Source organism: Alexandromys fortis, unplaced genomic scaffold (genome assembly GCF_014885135.2).
Source record: "Alexandromys fortis isolate MF-2015 unplaced genomic scaffold, M_Fortis_MF-2015_v1.1 scaffold_153, whole genome shotgun sequence".
In the NCBI taxonomy this organism is placed as follows: Eukaryota; Metazoa; Chordata; class Mammalia; order Rodentia; family Cricetidae; genus Alexandromys; species Alexandromys fortis.
In genome coordinates this window covers 75,645-93,689 of record NW_026068032.1, presented here as the reverse complement: position 1 = coordinate 93,689, position 18,045 = coordinate 75,645, and the positions used below count along the sequence as shown (strand labels likewise).

The window sequence follows — 18,045 nt, the reverse complement described above, 5'->3', positions numbered from 1 at the left end:
ATAACCCTATCTCAAGTAAAACAAAGCATGAGGTGGGTTGAATGCATAGGGCCAAAAGGACAGAAAGGAAGGCTGATGCCATATGTAGCTAATATTGCAGTGAATTTATGGGGCCATGACCTCCTGCAGCAATGAAATACCCATGTCAACATTCCTGCAGTCCCAAAAACTCATGTTTCTGTGAAAGATATTATAAAATATTATAAATGAAGGTCACCAGCCATTCAGGCTGTACAGAACACAAAACAACTAACAAACCTTCAGAGTTACTAATAGCCTTGCCTTTAAAATAGTTAACCGAGAAACCCATATGGGTTAAACAGTGGCCTTTAACAGAAGACAAACTGCAAGCTTTAGAGCAATTAGATGCTCACCATATTGAAGAACCAACCAGCCCTTGAAATTCACCCTGTATTTGTTGTTAAAAAGAAATCTGGAAAATGGAGAATGGCAATAGATCTAAGAGCTGTCAACAAGGTTATTCAGCCTATGGGCCCTCTACAGTCTGGAATTCCTTTGCCTTCTCTATTAAGAAAAGGATGGCCTCTTAATAGTTATTGATTTAAAGGATTGTTTCTTCACTATATCTTTACAAAAAAAGGGTCGAGAAAAATTTGATTTCGCAGTGCCTACTAGGAGGTACCAGTGGACCATCCTCCTGCAGGGAATGTTCAATAGTCTCACCCTATGCCAATACTTTGTAAATCAGCCATTGGAAATAATACGTAAGCAATTTCCTAATTCTATATTTTATCATTACATGGGTGACATTTTGTTATCTGACTTAAATGCAGATAATTTAGAAAGAATGTTTGAAGAAGTAAAAAAGTTTTGCCTAAATGGGGATTACAAATTGCTCCTGAAAAAATACAAAGAGAAGATTCTGTCAATTACTTAGGGTACAAAATAGGTTTACAGAAAATTAGAACACAAAAGGCACAAATTAGGAGAGACTGATTGTAGACTCTTAATGACTTTCAAAGATTGTTAGGAGATAGGGAATGCTTGTAGATTTAATACTGTAGCCAAGTCTGTGCTGTTTTGTTCAGTAATTTAGCTGTACAGTGCTGACCCATAAAATACTTTGCAGGTATTTGGACAAATTAGTAGAGTTGCAACTTGGAGAAGTTTATGAAAAGTGCTTCTCACTATAAGTATTCAAAAAGAGTAAGCGGGGAACTTTTCCCATATGATACATTGGCTGTCCATAAGTAATTGTATTTAGATTCTATCTCACTTTATTTTTCTCAAGAAACTGTTAGTAAATGTTGCTGGCCTTTGAGAGAATAAAGGTACTCATTTCTTGCTTTTACATTTATTTTACTATGTGTGCAAGTGCTTGCAGAAATGTGCGCAAGCATCTGCACCCATGGTTCTGTGTAGGCCATAGATTTGTAGATGTCAGTTCTCTCCTTCCATCAAGTAGGCTCTTGGGCCCAGGCTTCGCAGTAAGTGCATTTACCCACAGAGCCTTGGCACTGACCCCTCATTTTCCCTTTTTAAAACACCAGAACATTTTGCCTGGTATCATACCATTTTATACACTGGCACTTCAGAGATGTGACACATTCAGGTTTTTAATATATAGTAGAATTAACCCTCTCATGCACACATGGAAGATACCCAGGATCTAGTTTTGAGGTAACCGTTGGCCTGCAAAGCTCCATCAATGGCAGCTAGTCAGCTCATGATATACTCCAAGGAGCTGCCTGAGGAAATGGTTTCTTCCCTTCTCCTCAGACATATTGTGTCACTGGGCATCTCTGAGAGACTTTCTATGTCATCTGCAGCAGAAACTCTGAGTAGCAGTGGTGGCTAGGGTGACAGATGCCTTTTGTAGGCCAGTGGTGATTTGGGATGGGGAAGTGACAAGAGTATCCCAGCTGGCTACCAGTGGTACCCACATTGTTTTGGCTAGCGTGGAATTTCATGACACCAAAGATCAGTGAACGGGCACTTCACCTGAGGACAGTATCTGGGGATCCATGGTAACTCTGACTAGTCTAAACAGGTCATTCATTTTCAGCCTACACAGGACTCAGAAGTTCTAATTTTTTAGTTAAGGCCATGAAATGCTATATGTATAATGTAGAGGGAAATGCCAGCTGAGCTTGACAATATAAAAATATGACTATTTCAAACCTATAATTTTGCTCATTCTAGACAATGGGGCATGCAGAAAACACTGAACATCTCTGGATTCATGTCAAAAATCCTTTGGGCAATACAACTGACTTTGAGCTCAGGAATTAAGCACGGGAGTAGAGTCAATACCTGGAATAAGATAATCTCTCAGGTGATGTACATTTTTGAAATAGAAAAGCACATTGAGTATGGGCCTTGAGAGAGATAATTATTCTGTTTAAATGGCATTAAATAATTTGAAAATGAGAAGGATGAAAACAGAAGTCAGTCACAAGATTTCCCCCCCCCCCCAAGGACAAGATCTAAGTCCTGGTGAGATAGCTTGGTAGCTGGTGAAGGGCTTGCATTGAGTCCCAAATCTACAGTAAAAAGCTAAGCTGGGTGGGCCTGGTGTCCGGGGTGTAACCCCAGCACTTGGAGGCAGACAGGTAGATCCCTGGCACCTGGGGCCAGCTAAGCAAGACTTCTTGACCAGTCCCAGCTCTTAAAGGACCCTGTCACAAAGACAGAGTTGAACTGTGTCTGAGAAATGACCTAACTCATTCAGAATTTTGAAAATTTAAAACATATACAACAACGTCAAGATTTTGATCTGCTCATGTGTGTGTCACCTGGAAAGGTGTCTTAAACCCATCTTTAAGGCCCTGTAGTTGTTTAAGGGTCAAAAGCATTGCCCTGTGAGAGTGGCATTTGCATGCTGACCTGAAGCTTTTAAGTCTGTGCAGTTTCAGGGGGGCTGAGACTGTTTCTTCCTGTGAGAGCTGTCACACCATGAAGATGTTTAATGAAGAGTAAGACAGAAGTAAGGTATATCACACAGAGTTGTTTACTTCTAAATAAAGTAAATGTTTATGTTTTTAATCCTCTCAGCTCAATCTCCAGCCTCTGCAGTTGCTTCTAAGTGATGCTTTCACATTTTGCTAAAAAAGTATCTTAAAATGTCATGAGACTGAAGAAAGTCTGATTCACAGAGGGTATTGCAGGGGAAGCAGCTCTGCAGTGTGCATCAAAAGGCAACACGCCTGCGCTTTTGGTTGCCCAGTGGTCAGCCTACCATTGGGTGTACAAGCAAACTTAGGGATTGAAAGAGGGTGCTGCCACCAGATCTCAGAGGTCCCTGGGTGTAGGGTTTTATACACACTGTACTGAGTGCATGATGTGGGGCAGGAAGAGAACTCCACTGGCAGATCTCAGGGTTTCTGCGTGTGGGTTTTTACATGTGTTGTACTGAATGAAAGACAGCCTTTCGTGTGCTTGCTTCAGGTGTGATAGGAAATACTGAGGTCATATTTTATCTGAGTTTATGTTAGACATTGTTATCCAGCCACTTAATACAGTTTATAAGCTTGAGAGGAATTGAGTTGTAAAATTAAAATAATGATAACATCATTTGTATTCTTACAGATACAGGTTCTTCCAAAGCTTGTAAAATATGATCTGGACTGTTGGACACTCAGTCCCCAGACTCTTCTGGCTTCATGCTAATCCTAGTAAGGGGGCAATGATAAAGCCACAGCAGCGAGCAGTCATGTGACCCCAATTCTTTCACGTACCCTGGGAAAATCAGTCTTTGTCTTGTGGTTTCCATTTCCTCATCTGCTCATTTAAGGGAAGTCAATGCTAAGTATTTATTGCTTATCACCCCATAAACAACTTCCTCACAAAATTATTGCGATAGGCATCTTGTCCCAGTTCACAGATTGTTAAAAAATAATAATAGCCAGAGACCAATTATCCTAAACCACATACTGGAGTTGCGGTATATATAGCCTGCGCCTTCTGCATGATGCTCAGTGGTCTATCTTTCATGGCATTAGAATAGACTATCTCTAAAGACTTTTAAATATTGAGAACACTTCTAGACAGACTGTACATGAAGAGCACCATGAAACTCCAGCCTAGTAGTAGTTAGTGCCTAGCGCTCCCTGTAACACATCCTGGCATCTCTAGTCTGTTCATATGTGGACCTTCCTACCAGTCTGAATCTTTGAGTGAGATTCTGAGGTCAGAGTGGTTAATATCATGGCTGCTCTTCTAGAGGAGCAGGGTGTGATTTCCAGCACCTACATGATGGCTCACATCACCTGGATCCTCCAGTTCCAAGGAGTCCTGTGCATTCTTCTGGCTTCTGTCAACACCAGACACGCAAGCGGTACCCAGACATACATGGAAGCCAACCATCAGTTCAATACAATAAAAATAAAATAACACATAAGTTAATTAAAATTTTCATAGCATATATAACAGGTATTGAGTGCAATCCAAATACAGCAAATATAATGGGATATTTTGTAAAACTGATTTTTGCATTTTAAAGACATTAAGTAGTTGGGTGCAAGCACCTTGAAAGAAGTTATTTGCATTACATTAAATGAAAACCCAAAAGTAAACACGTACAATCATTATTGAGGGCTGGGGGATGACTCAGCGCTTAAGCACGCTTGGTCGTGCAGAATTACAGGCAGTTGCGAGCTGCGCTGTGTGGGTGCTGGGAACTGAAATCAGCTCCTCTGTAAGAGGAGCAGGTCCTCCTAACTGCTGAGTTATCTCTCTGACCCCCTTTTATTCTTTATTTTTTAATTTCAACCACTTCAATAGCTTGTTCGGATACAATAAGGATCACTTAAAGTACCATCCTTGTAGATAGAATTGTGCAGCCTTTTGACTATTCTTGGGCTGATTTTGTTCATTCAGCTAACAGATATCAGGTATCCACAAAGCATGAGGCCTCATTTTGTAGATGCTAATAGCGCAGAATAATTTGATGTCCTGCTATTACAGAACTTTTAACACAATACACAGAAAGTCAGTAAGAAAACAACATAGAGAGCATGCTATTGGTTGACAAGAAGCAAGGTGTGATGACCTCTTTAATGTTAGTGTTTAAGAGAGGTCACTAGCGGAGCTGCCATTCAAGGTCCATCTTGAGTGCCCGAGTGTTTGTTTATTTCTTCCATATGGAGTTAAGCTATGAGCGACCATTCTTTCCTGGGTAACCCCCTACATAGCACTGACATTTAGGACTGGGCGAGTCTCACAGGAGCTGTGCTATAGATACGACTCAAGGAAGGGAAGAAGCCAGTCCTGGGAAGCAGTTGTCTCCCTGGGTACCATTATCATGGTCAAACTGAGGCTACAGATATGATGCTTGATACCATGGGTTGCTGCTGCCTAGAGGTACTGTGGTCATCTTAGTTTATCCAAGTACAGCCTGTGAAATTCCCATATGCCACAATCTACTTCAAGACTGGTTTCTTAGAACAAAGCCCTGATTTTCAGCTCTGCATAACTACAACCCTCAGAGGACTATGGGAAACTATGAGTTTTCTAGAAACCTTGGTGAGATATAAATCATGAGGGGGACCCTCCTGCATCTAGTGGAGGTAAGGTAATTCTTGTTGTTCTGAGTTGTGTGACATGCTTTGATGTCCTCTTCCAAGCTTAGGACACTGAGCATTTGTTCGGACTGTGGGTTTTCCTGGGGAAAGCAATGGACTCTGGGATGCAGGAGAGAGAACTTCTACACAGATGATGGGAGAGAGGCGGGTCAGAGGTCAGCAAGTGGTGGTAGAGAGGAAGACCCATGAGAAGATGCGTGCTATTTCCAGGGTCAATAGGACCTCCCAAGTGTTCGACAAGAAGAATGACATGGACAAAGAGTGAAAAGGAACACCTCACGTCAGGATAGGCTGGGGCTGGGTCCCTCACCGCGGCAGGGGCACTGGAGTTGGGGCCCAGTCCTCAGGATCTCTCTTATTATACTAAGAAGTCCTCTGACCCACATCACCTTGGTGGAACCTACATGAGCACGCAGGGCTCTCCCTCACCTGATCGTTAAGCAAATGGAAATAATAACACAGGGTGTTTTTGACTTCCAGTGAACATTCATTCCAGGTATGCTAAAACACGCTGATAGCTAGTACACCAGAATCAATGGCGCCCTGGAAAGTTGGGGAATAAGTTCCATGGCTCCGATTCAGAAGAGACTGAGCTTAGCGTGCAATGTGGCTCTGAGTGTGTCGCACTGTTTCCTGCTAGGAGCCCTGGCTTTAAAGGAGTAGACACTAGCTGCTGAGTGTTTTCCCTCCAGTGGGGGCAGTACCCGGAGCTCTCCCAGGACCTGGGTAATATTCTTTGTTGTTGTTCATTGTTTTTTTTTTTTTTTTTTTTTTTTGAGTCTAGACTGTTGTTTGAGTCTTTGCTAGTCTCTTCATGTTCACAGAGAACCCCGTCAGCCCTTTTTATGCACTGGACAGCCTTTGTGAAAAACAAAGGAATTTGAAAGCGCAGCCATCAAACCTATCCCTTTGTTTTGGCCTAAAAGTTTCACAGAAACAGACCACGGCAAAAAATTTACCCTCTTGGCTACAGTCTCCCAAACCCAACCTGAAATCCTATGCAGTAGCTATGAAATGAAAGCCTCTAGTCTGTCCTAGCAACAATGCGGTCACTTGACAGGAGAGCAGTCTCAAGCAAGGGGTTCTTCTTCATACCACTCACTGGACAAGGTTCAAGGGTTTGTTGTCTGCCAGGCCTTTACCATTGTTTTGCTTACAGTGGGGGAGGAACTGAGTTCAAGACGTAATAGTATCTCTGGGACTCGGTGGTGAGCTGGACACACAGGGAGTAGCTGTAGGTTTGTTCATTGGGGAGCTGACGAAGTAGTGAGGGGCTGGGGTGGAGCTCCTTGGAGGAGTATGACTGAGCATGCCCAAGGCCCCAGATGCCATCTTTAGTGCTGGAGAGAAGAAAAGCAAAGTGGAGTAGGCTCAAGGTTCACAAAATTAGAATCATATGTAAAGGTCACACATTTGATTTTAGATGTGAAATAGGTTTTATCTGCATAGTTTAATGGCAGTCCATGAAGTTTTGCTGACTCTTTCCCATCCCATTAGCAAAACCATTCTTCTCCATACCCTGGTGCTGTATCGGCTTGAGCTGGTGGACTTGAGCTTCCCTGGCTCCTAAATTATATGGCTGGAATAGGTGAGATATATTTTCTGAAAATATAAGTAACTGTAGAAATTTACCAAATATGTAAATATAAAGAAAAGTCTAAAATAATGTACAATCTCCTCACTAGGATGGTTCCTGAAGACATGGAGGTGCAATAGCGTTCAGTCTTTTCCCCTTTAGTGTGCACTTACACAGGCATGGAGGGGAGTGTTAATATAAACACCTCACTTCCATCCAAGTCTTGAACTTCTATCAAGAAATCCCATATCATCATTCTTTAGAACAACTTTCTTATGACTGCAGAACACTCCACAGTATAGATATCTTGCTGCTTTGTAGCACTCTGACTTGCCATTTAGATAATTTATGGCTTTTGAATATGAGTAGTTATTTATTCGTATCTATGTTTCTTATCATGTCTTGGCACATATTTCTGTCAATGGGGTCTCGTAGAAATGATGAGTATTCTCAGACACGATGTTGACTGCTGGTCGAAGGGCACATGCTTTGGAGTTTGTTCAGATTTGGGACTTTGCTATCAAGACAGCATCTTGGTGTCCACGGAGGAAAGCTTCCTGGGGAGATTTGTATATTTTATGCTAACATAGGAGAGTCACATAGCTCATTTTCCTTAGTAAGATGTCTACATTTGTGATTGAATACAATTTTCTGAGATATATTAACTTAATTGGTGTGCTATATTAATGAACTGTCCTAACTGTTGAAATAGAGAACTATTATAAATAGGGACTGAAAAGATGGTTCAGTTGGTAAAGTACCCACCCCACTAGTTTGAGGGCCTGAATTTGGATGCCCAGCACCCAACATAAAAAGCCATGTGTAATAGCATTGATTCTTATCACGTCAAATTGACAATTGAACTTAGACCCACTAGTTTGAGGGCCTGAATTTGGATGTCCAGCACCCAACATAAAACACCAAGTGTAACAACATATACCTCTAATCTCATTACTGGGGCAAGGGAGACAAGAGGGTCCCTGGGACTTTCTTGCTAGCCAGTCCAGATGAATTGCTAAGGTCTAAGTTCAGTTATTAATCTGACTTGATTAGAATCAAAAGGCATTCAAGTTTAGCCTCTGGCTTCTACTTGTGCATGAATGTATGTGCACATGTACACACACATACACATGTGTAGATTACCTATGGGTCACACACACACACACACACCTGCACATATACACATAGAAGTGATAAATACTTGGTAATGAAATATCACAAATAATGATTCCTACATTACATCCACACTGACTCACTTTCTGTATGCTCCAGAAAATACATTAGAAACTATATTTTTTGCCTTCTTTTCAAGAAGAGGCCTGAAGATAATCTCTGACTGTAGCCATTCTTCCTTTGAAAATGTGCTTCTCCCTCATAAACTTGTAGGGAGAAACTCACTCGGCCGGCAAGAGCGGCTGGGACACAGTCGATCTCTCTCCTTATGGATTCAGGTGGCAAATGTGCTGTTAAAACAGTGGCTAGTATCTCCTGTGTGGAGCGAACAGTGTATCTAATGAGCATGTCCTGCCATACAGTTAGCTAGCACTTTGCCCTGGGGGTCTTGTTTCTCGCATAAGTTCTAGAAGAACAATTCAGCTAGCCGCATGTCTGTCTTGCTGTGTAGCGTCCATTACTGAACTATCACGTATGGAACCTGACTTAGATGCGCAGGCATTTTAAATATCTGGACCGTGCCCTTCCTTTAAATGACTACCGTGGCTTCTCCGTTTCTAGATCCATGTATAAGTTTGGGTGAACTTAAGGTGACATTCATCTGCCATCCACATTTTACCACTCAGTGGGAGACTGTTGTGTTCTCAGACTTGGATCTTATCAACTGTGTCCTGGTTTATACAATAGCTCAACAAGATCTCAGACTTAGTTGGCTATGCCCTAGAACTCCCTCCTTGTTTGTGGTCTTGGGGATAATCCCAGGCCTCCATCACTGTCACATGTGCTCTGTTGCCAGGCTACGCTCCAAGAGCCAAGGTGTTCCCTCTATATTAGTATAGGATTTCTCATGCTGAATCTTCCTGGTCAGTTTATAAATAACGAGGAATTGGAGGGATGGCTCGGTGGTTGAGCATGCCACTGCTTTTCCCAGAGGACCAGAGTTCTGGTCCCCTCACCTACATCAGTGGCCCTCATCCTCCTGGAACTCCATAGGACCCAGAACTGTCTTCTGACTGCTGGGGAACCTGCACACATGTGCCTGTATATTCACACAGATTCATGAATAATGAAACAAATCTTTCTGGTAAATGAAAGGTAGATCCTATCTGTGACAATGCCTTGATCTCATCATAATTCAGCTATTAATTTTCCCTGGTTTTGTCTTGCCTTTTTAGTCAGAACAAAACATAAAGATCAAGAACTCTGGCTCGGGCATCTTTTATTGCCTGCAGGCCCATCAGAGAACCTAAGAATCAAAGATGTTCATTAGCAATTCGTAACTTCCTCATAAAAGGTAGAAAAACTATAGATTATTTATGATGAAAGTGTCAGAATGTCTGCTTATTCTGCCATCTATTCGGCGTGTGTGTGCATGTGTGTGTGCACATTTATGTGAGCTGGCTTGTGTGCACAGGTGTGCATATGCTTATGGAGACTAGAGGTTGATACCTTCATTTACCCTCCACTTCAACTGTACAACCTCTCTCTCCCTGAACCCGGAGCTTGCTGATTGGCTGGAGTGTTGTGTTATCAGAATGAACCCCAGCATCCTCCTGGCTCCATCCCCACAGTACATTTTTGTTCTTGTGTTGACATTTTGGGTACGAGCTGAGGACCAAATTCAGGTCCTCGGGCTTGCAGGGTAAGCGTTTTATGAACCAAGCCTTCTCCTCAGCCCGGTTCTGGTATTTTTGATAAACAAAGCAGTTGCTTTTCATTGCTGAAGAAAAAGCTGAAAGAAGGTGGGAGTGTGCCTTCCCTGTCGCCACCAAACATGCAGTCAATCAAGTTCCCTCTGCAGCAGAATGCTTTCCCAGAAACGTGGCTGCCTTCTCAATTCTGCCGTGTGTCTTCCTGTCATGTTCCTCTCAGGGACTCCCGAGAGCCTTGCTGAGAAGGAACGGCAGCTCATGGGGATGATCAACCAGCTGACCAGTCTGCGAGAGCAACTCCTGGCTGCCCACGATGAGCAGAAGAAGCTGGCTGCCTCGCAGATAGAGAAACAGCGTCAGCAGATGGAGCTGGCCAAGCAGCAGCAGGAGCAGGTGAGAGAGACTGGGGGCAAGGGCATCCTCAGCCAGCTGCCGCCTGTTCCTGGTAATACTGTTCTCAGTAGAGGATGATGCATAGCACTCCTCCCCGGTCCCTAGAAAGGAAAGGAAAGGACAGAAAGCAAACACACCCTCCCGCCCTTGCTTAATGGAACCATGTAACTACTTTGGTGGAACCACAATAGTGCGGTGGACTAACCATCCCACCTCTGAAAACCTGAACTGAAATGTCTGAAATTCCCCCAAATCCCAAACGTACCTTTAGTACCAGCAGGATGCCACGCGTGGAAAAATCTGACAGCTAGGCTCATAGGCCGAGTCCCGACCAAAGCCTCGGAGTGCAAAACATACTGTAGAGAATTATCTTCGCCACATGGGCACAAGATGTTTATGACGTGAAAATGAATGTCGTTTTAGATTTAGTTCACCTCTCCGACAGACGTTCAAAAATCCTGCAAGGCCAATCTAAACAAAGCTAAACACAAGGACATCTGGGTGCTTCTAGCCCCTAAGCATTCCACTAAAATATTTCTCAGCCTTCGGTTGTAGTTTTACTGAGGGGGTGAGGGCAATCCCAGGAAAGAACCGTGTCAAACGCCTTCCTCTTCAGTTGACACAACCATTGTGATTGTGAACATAGCATAACTGTGGTCACTCTCAATGGTTCCTGTGAACAATCCCTCGTGGGTCCGTGAAGAGCTAGCAGGCCCTACCCACCTCTTACTGCTGAATTGTTGACTATTGGTAGATTCTGGGGTCATTGTCCCCATTTGTATCATAGGTGTTGAGCCTACCTGGCTCTAATGGACAGCTCTAAGCCCATAGTCACACAAACGCTGCTGGCTAGACTCTGGATCACAGAACAAAATGAATGGGCATGAATATGAGGGAGAGACTGATAGGGAAGAGACACTTACACAAGGGTGGTAGGGGGATGGGAGGTCGTGGGACATGAGAGTGGTCCATGTGGCACTCCGTAGCCGTGTAAAAGCCACAAAACAATTCATTAGTGTGTTGTTGTGGAATGGTGGAAAGAACGAACAGACCACAGAGAGTTCAGAACACATTCCCTGTGGGGACAGTTTGAGAAAGAATGGTTAATGGTGGTGTCAGCTAAGTTCACGTTGAAGACTGGGTAGGATTCAGGCAGGGAAGTGGGGTTCTGATGGGGAGGCAGGAAGTTACCTGATATTGCTCTTACAAGTTCTGTATTTATAGATAGGGGTGACTCTAAACCAGGTGGTGTGGACAGCGTGAACATGGAGATCTGAATAGAGTCATGTGAGCAGGGTTTGCTGAGGGGGCAGGAAGAAGGGAGCTAATGAATGTTGATCCTGGGTAGAGTTGAGAGTGGAATGCAGGTTTGAACTAAGTGAAGAAATATCTGGGCAGCATGGTTTGAACAGTGTGGGGTGTTCTCCACTCACTTGCCTTTTTTTTTTTTTTAAGTTCTTTACTGCTTCACGAAAGATTATTCTGCTCTTTATGGGAGGGGATGCTAATGTTTTTAATTTTTCTTTCCTTTTCTTTTTTTCCTCCTCGTAGTTACCATTTTTTATGTTTTTATATGTCTCACTGTGTAGCCCAGGCTGTCCTATATTCTGTGTCCTCTTGGCTCAGCTGCCCAAATTCTGGGCTTGCAAAGATATGCCACCGTATCCATTATATTTTAATTTTAGTGAAATACCTTATCATTTTCCTTTAAGATGAACTTGTGCTATTTTTGGACACATCCATATTCTTGCTTTGCCCGGTGAGAAGTTCTGACATTTCTGTGATTGTAATAGGCCGGGTTTGTCCTTGAATGTCCAATGCCATCAGCCAAGTCACCCCACAGCTCAGATGAAGGGATTGTTTGCAGAGGTCCCCTGCTCACCTCGGAGGACCTGGGGGCAGCTTCCTCTTTTGAAAAGCAATGGGTTTTTCTGCTCATTTCGTCATACAGTCTGGCCCATCTATGAGTGTCATCAGTAGATTCTAGAACGTTTCCTTTTTTCGCGATCTCTGGCATTCTTCTTGGCACCTTAGAAACTAGCCTTGAGATCTTTCCTGAGTGCTCTTCGGTGGGAAAGATGTCTGGCGGTGCTGCCCCCTCTGTCTGATGAGCACCCCCGGGAGAGGCACAGGTTAGGATTGGGGGTATCCAGGACACTCCCCAGTCTGGTCATCTCTCTGGAGCAGCCCTGGGCACCTCCTCTCTGCACTCACAGATCTTCACTCCTCCTCAGGCTGGGGTCAGGAACTCGGGAGTCATCCCAGCCGGTATACTTCTGTATATAAGGGCCTGAGTCCAATCTCAGGTGTGGGGATACATGCTTGGACTCCCAGAAGTGAGGTCCCTGAGGCCCATTGACCAGTCAGCCTTGCCTACTTGGCAAGTTTCAGAACAGTAAAAACACGGTTTCAAAAAATATGGTAGACAGCATTTGAGAAATTATAGCCAAAATTGTCCTGGCCTACACACATACACACACATGCACACACACATACACACACACACACATACACACTCACATGAGAGGGGGAGGGAGAAGAGTGTGTGTGTGTGTGAGAGAGAGACAGAGACAGAGAGAAGAAAGAGATAAATCAAAACTCCTTTATTCTGACCCAACTTTCTGTGCAGTTCCCATTAGTGTGGGTTATCACCCTTTGCATGTGCTAATTGACACGACTCTCACAAATACTGGAGTCTATTTCTCCACCACAGCAGCCTTCCCACCAGATTCAGAGCTTCTGTCCAGGGCTATCTATTCAACAAATCCTTATCGGTCAGGTTCCAATCTAGATATTAGAGGTGGAGAAGGACATAATAATCCCCTGGTGGGCTTCAGAACATTTTCATGAGTGTTGAGAAATACAAAGACAGGGATTGCAAGTGAAGGTCCAGATGCAGAGCTGTGCTCTGTTAAAGCTGCAGCCTTAGGAAAAGTGATGAGGTAAGAGATGTGGGCAGAGTCTAGAAGGTAAGGGAGCAAGCTACGTGGCCACCCAGCCAGGGGGCCCCAACAGGAGCTCACAGCAAGCGCAAAGGTTCAGATGCAGAAATAGCTCTGAGAAGTAGAAGGATGCTCGGTGTGTTCAAGAGGAAGGGAGGAGAGAACTCTGGCCAAAGTGAAGAGTCAGGCCACGGGAGGAGATGAAAGGGAAGAAGGAGACTGAACTTTACGGGCTTTCAGTCACGATGCGGTTGCTGCCTTGTGCTCTTGAGTGGGTGGGACAGAAGCGTTTTGAAAAGATGAATAGCGTGGCATGCTATGTCTTTAAAAATCTATCTATGGACACGAGCTTATAATAGAATGAGGGAAGAAAGGGTAGAAATAAAGAACAGCAGTGAGAGGTTGTTATATCCATCTAGCTTAGGCTGTGGCTTAGCACAGGAGCCAGGAGGGAAGAAGGGCCGAAGTGGTCAGGTTCTTGACGGATTCTTGTGGTATTTCTGACAGGAACAAGGTGTCAAATGGAGTGATGCTATGTGAGATACAATCGCCAAACATGGCAATTGAATAATCTTCTTAAAGCAAACAAACAAGCCAAACAAAACCCACCTTTGTCCTTACCTTCTTCAGAGGAGAGGAAAGGTTCAGAGTTATGCCCTAGCACATCTGCTCTGTAGCCGGGAAGGGATAACAACATCTGCAGTGCAGTCATGCCCCCCCCCCCCCGTCTTCCGTTCCTTCTCAGCTTTCTAATAAAGAAGTTAAAGGAAATAGTTACGTAATCAAAATGACAGGCAAGCCCAGGTCTCCTTGTGAGAATGAGGCGCAGGGTTACCCATTACGGTGGTAAGCTCTGTGAGGTCAGAGGTTGCCTTTCGGGGTTCCCACTAGAAGTCAGACATTGTGAACCCATCTCCAGACTCCCTGATCTTAGCAAGTACACGCTCATCGTGGCAAATGCACATAAACATGCTCTTGATTTAACTTCACTGCACTCTTAGGTGTTTCCTATGCATAGGGAGTTCTCAGGGTATTATGCTGAGTTCACAGAGAAGGGGCTGAGTCCATGTCAGTGGGATGTCACCACTCTTCTCTTAGGTGGAAAACTCCCAAGGCTGTCACATGCAGGTCTAAATCTCAATTCATTGTAGGCCTGTTGAAGTTGAAGCATCCTTGAGTATGTGTGAGCAGAGATGGGTCTGAAGCTTGAAACAAAAGTCTTGTTCAGGAGAACAGACATAGAACCAGAAGTCGTGTGCACAAACATAGATGGGGGGGGGAATGGTATTGATATTAAGCCTTTGATGATTGCCACATCTAATTCAATGCAGAATTAAAAGAGAGTGCCAGGTCCTGGAGCCAAGGGAGAAAGTTCAAAACCAAAAGCATTGGAGGGTGGGATTATGATTGGATTGAAAGGGTGGGATCATAACACATTGTGAAAGAGAGAGAGAGAGAGAGAGAGAGAGAGAGAGAGAGAGAGAGAGAGAGAGAGAGATGACCGGTGCCCCTAGGAGGTAAAAGTGGACAGACTAAGTGTGTGTGAGGGACGACTGTTGAAGGAGTCGGTGGGAGCCCCAAGTGAGAATAGTATCTAACCAAATGGACAATCCAAAACTTCATTGAGGAGTCTAGTTCTTTGAGGCCTCGAGCTACTCTGAACATTGTTCCAGTAGTCCCCCTTTTCATCAAAACACGTTGTTTATGGACTGACAATGTCGGTAGAGGGACCTGTTGCTATGTCACTGTTGAGAATGATAATTGAACACTTTCAGTGTCTCACTATGATGGGGAACTGTTTAGACTTCAAATGGGGTGTAAGTGGTCACTGAGATGAAATGTCTCACTTGATACTCCTTGGGGATGACCTGCTGACAGTTCAACTCATGAGGAGTGATGTTTGCATCTTCTCGTGAGCATCATATCCAATCTTTGGTGGGTAGAAGGTTGCCCTTCCCACCCTGGGTCTCACTGTGTCCTCTATGTTTCTCCACAGATCGCAAGGCAACAACAGCAGCTTCTGCAGCAACAACACAAAATCAACTTGCTTCAGCAACAGATCCAGGTCAGAAATCAGATTTTCAACATGTTCCTTTTAAAGAGAAAATTTCTTGTTCTTGTATAACTCGGTGGAAATGACCTCCAAGCTGGAAGTGCTTTCTGGCCCCGTTCTCTATATGTTGTCTGTGTGGTGCATGTTCAAGTGGTTCCTCTGCCACACGCTATACCTTGACAGGGAGCATCCATCTGAGCAGGCTGCCAGCAGCTTCTTCCTTGTACCTAGGAGCGATCATTATAGAGTTCTGTTCCACTCCTTTATGCTTTAGTGTCGGAAGATGAGCCTGAAGACATTCCTAATGGGGTAGATGGAGGACCAAGCAGAGAGGTACAGCTGGGTTTTGGTCGCAAACTCAGAGATTCTGTTGACAGCGGCTTGTGATCAAAGAGGGGCTGGGAGAAGGTAGTGATTCGGTATGGGGCATATCTCACAGTGGAACTGCCTGGGGAGATCAAGTCCGTCTTTATTCTATGGATATCCACAGTGTTGAAGGACACTGATAAGGTAGACATACCTGCCATGGTAGTTGGTGATGAAATCAGTCACGAGAAGAGACTTGCTTTCTAATGTGTACTAATATGAACTTGAACAGAACTCTTTCGTCTTCATCTTGAAGGGGTGTCACATGTCTTGGAGACTCTAAGTTTAAATGATTGTCTGGTTCAGGATTAAATTATTAAATTATTGTTATCATATTAGGGTAGAAATTCATCATTCTTGGAACTTTTCTATTGGGATATAATATTTTATAGTGTACATATCATAGAGGCAGATGTAGAAAGTATTTCATTCAGGTTATCAGTGTGGCTTTAATTTATTTACTGACCACACTCCTTCCCTTTTCTCTGACCGGCTCAGCTACTATGACTTTATCCTAGGACATGTAGGCCAGCACTTATTCTTTCTTAGTCCATCCATAGTCAGGAACTTTCTAAAGCTTAAATTCCATTTGCTATCTGAAAATACTTATCTGATATTCTGATCTCCGTCTCTTTCTCTTTCTTTAAAATGAAGCTGTAACACCTTGTGTAGAAGTCAACATACCAACAGGCGTTATTCATCCCCGCTGCACAGGCTGGGCTGTTTTGTTCCATTGTTGCTGCTTCAGACCTCACAAAACAATGAATTCCAGTTTCTGTGTTATGGAACATTGAGCTAGACCGTTATCTAAGCCACACGTAGACTGCCCCAAAACCCTTTGTTGAGGTAGTCTACCTATTAAGAAAGGCGTTTGCCATCCTTCGTGGGTTAGATAGCTCTACTCAGTAAGCTAGACTGATTTTGAAGACTTGCAGCTAGAAAGCTTTACACAGGACTGGCATGTTGCAAAATTCTGTCACCAAATGGTGACTTGTTCAGGGTTTCTCTTTGTTTTTAGTTGGTCTCTCTGAAGGTGAGGTTATTTTGGGCATCTTTCTTCCTCATCTAAAATTTATATTTCAATGAGCAGAAGTGGGGGCATTTTCACACTTACGAACCAGTTTCTACATCAAAATCACTCTTGACCTGTGAGTTTGTTCTCCTCAGTCCTGAACAGAATGAAGGTAAGTTACACTCTGCTGCTTGTTCTGGGGGAAAATCCCACATAGATTTGCACAAGAAATACTTTCCTTAAATCACTGAGGGTCAGTTCTTTATGAAAGATTTTTTATGGCTCTTTAAAAGCAAGATCATTCTGAAATCCATGATTTTAATTGGAGTGAATGTTCTTTCTATATATCTCATGCTAGAGGCTTAACGGGGTTAGCATCTTTTGACAGAACTCTTCACACAACTCATTGGAGTTAGAAGAAGAATAAAGGTTTCTGTTCTGCTTTAAAATGACACAGATAATAATGTCTAGATCCAGACCTTGTCATAACACCAGAACCCTTCGCCTTGCCTCAAGAACATGTCCAGGTCCTGCTGAGAGCTGATGCTGGGACAGTGGAGGCTGCAACTTTCTTTCCCCACACGGCAGCAGGATCTCCTAAGATGCTCGTCTACCAGCCTTAAAGGAATGAGCTTTATTCCCACCTGTTGTGACCAGCCCTGAACACACTGTAATGTATGACATGGATTTTCTACAGACTGCAGAAAAAGCTGTCTTCCCAGGTTCATTTTTTCAGAGAGAAACTTCTCTGTTATTGACTTTTCCTTCCTTCCTCTATGTGAACTTTCTACAGTAATAACTTTTTAGCAATGCATTTCCCGATTTCCTTTTTACAGTAAGTCACTCTGTGTCTGATGTGGATGGTTCTCTGTGTTTCACATAATGAACCAAGGCTGGCGGTCCATCTTGACCTGACTCACTAAAGGAAAACCTTTCAGGAAAGAGAATAAATGTCCTCCACTCAGCTTCTCTATGACAACAAATTGAGCATCCCCAGAGATGCACATTTCTTTTCTGGTCGGACTCTGAGGAGATGGAGTTTCTGCAGCTTTGGGGGCGGGGTTTACAGGCATGCCTTAGTTTATGTGTTCACCTATTTCTAAAAGTACCAGATAGAATTCATGGGCTTTCTTGTCTATGAACAGTGTTGATCCCACAGTGTGTTCAAGGATGAAATCCTTTAACATATCTTAAGAGAGCCTGCTATTTGTCAGAGGCATTTGTCTCGCAGCTCGCTACGGGACTTTATGTCTGAACTTTAAGAGAGTCATGGCATTCCTCCATCTCCTGCTCTGAGCAGCTTCTGGACCACTGTTCGCTGTGTTCTCTCGGGGA

General features: G+C 43.6%; 1 protein-coding gene across 6 annotated transcripts in view; it reads left to right on the top strand.

Moving 5' to 3' along the window:
* The window catches only part of LOC126515192 (transcription factor SOX-5-like), a 257,539-nt gene that overhangs the window by 176,809 nt on the left and 62,685 nt on the right, over positions 1-18,045 (top strand). For all 6 annotated transcript variants that reach the window (XM_050164653.1, XM_050164654.1, XM_050164655.1 and 3 more), the window contains 2 exons: positions 10,165-10,337; positions 15,276-15,344. In XM_050164653.1, coding sequence (XP_050020610.1) covers positions 10,165-10,337; positions 15,276-15,344 — 242 coding nt within the window. The remainder of the gene's footprint in view (positions 1-10,164; positions 10,338-15,275; positions 15,345-18,045) is intronic.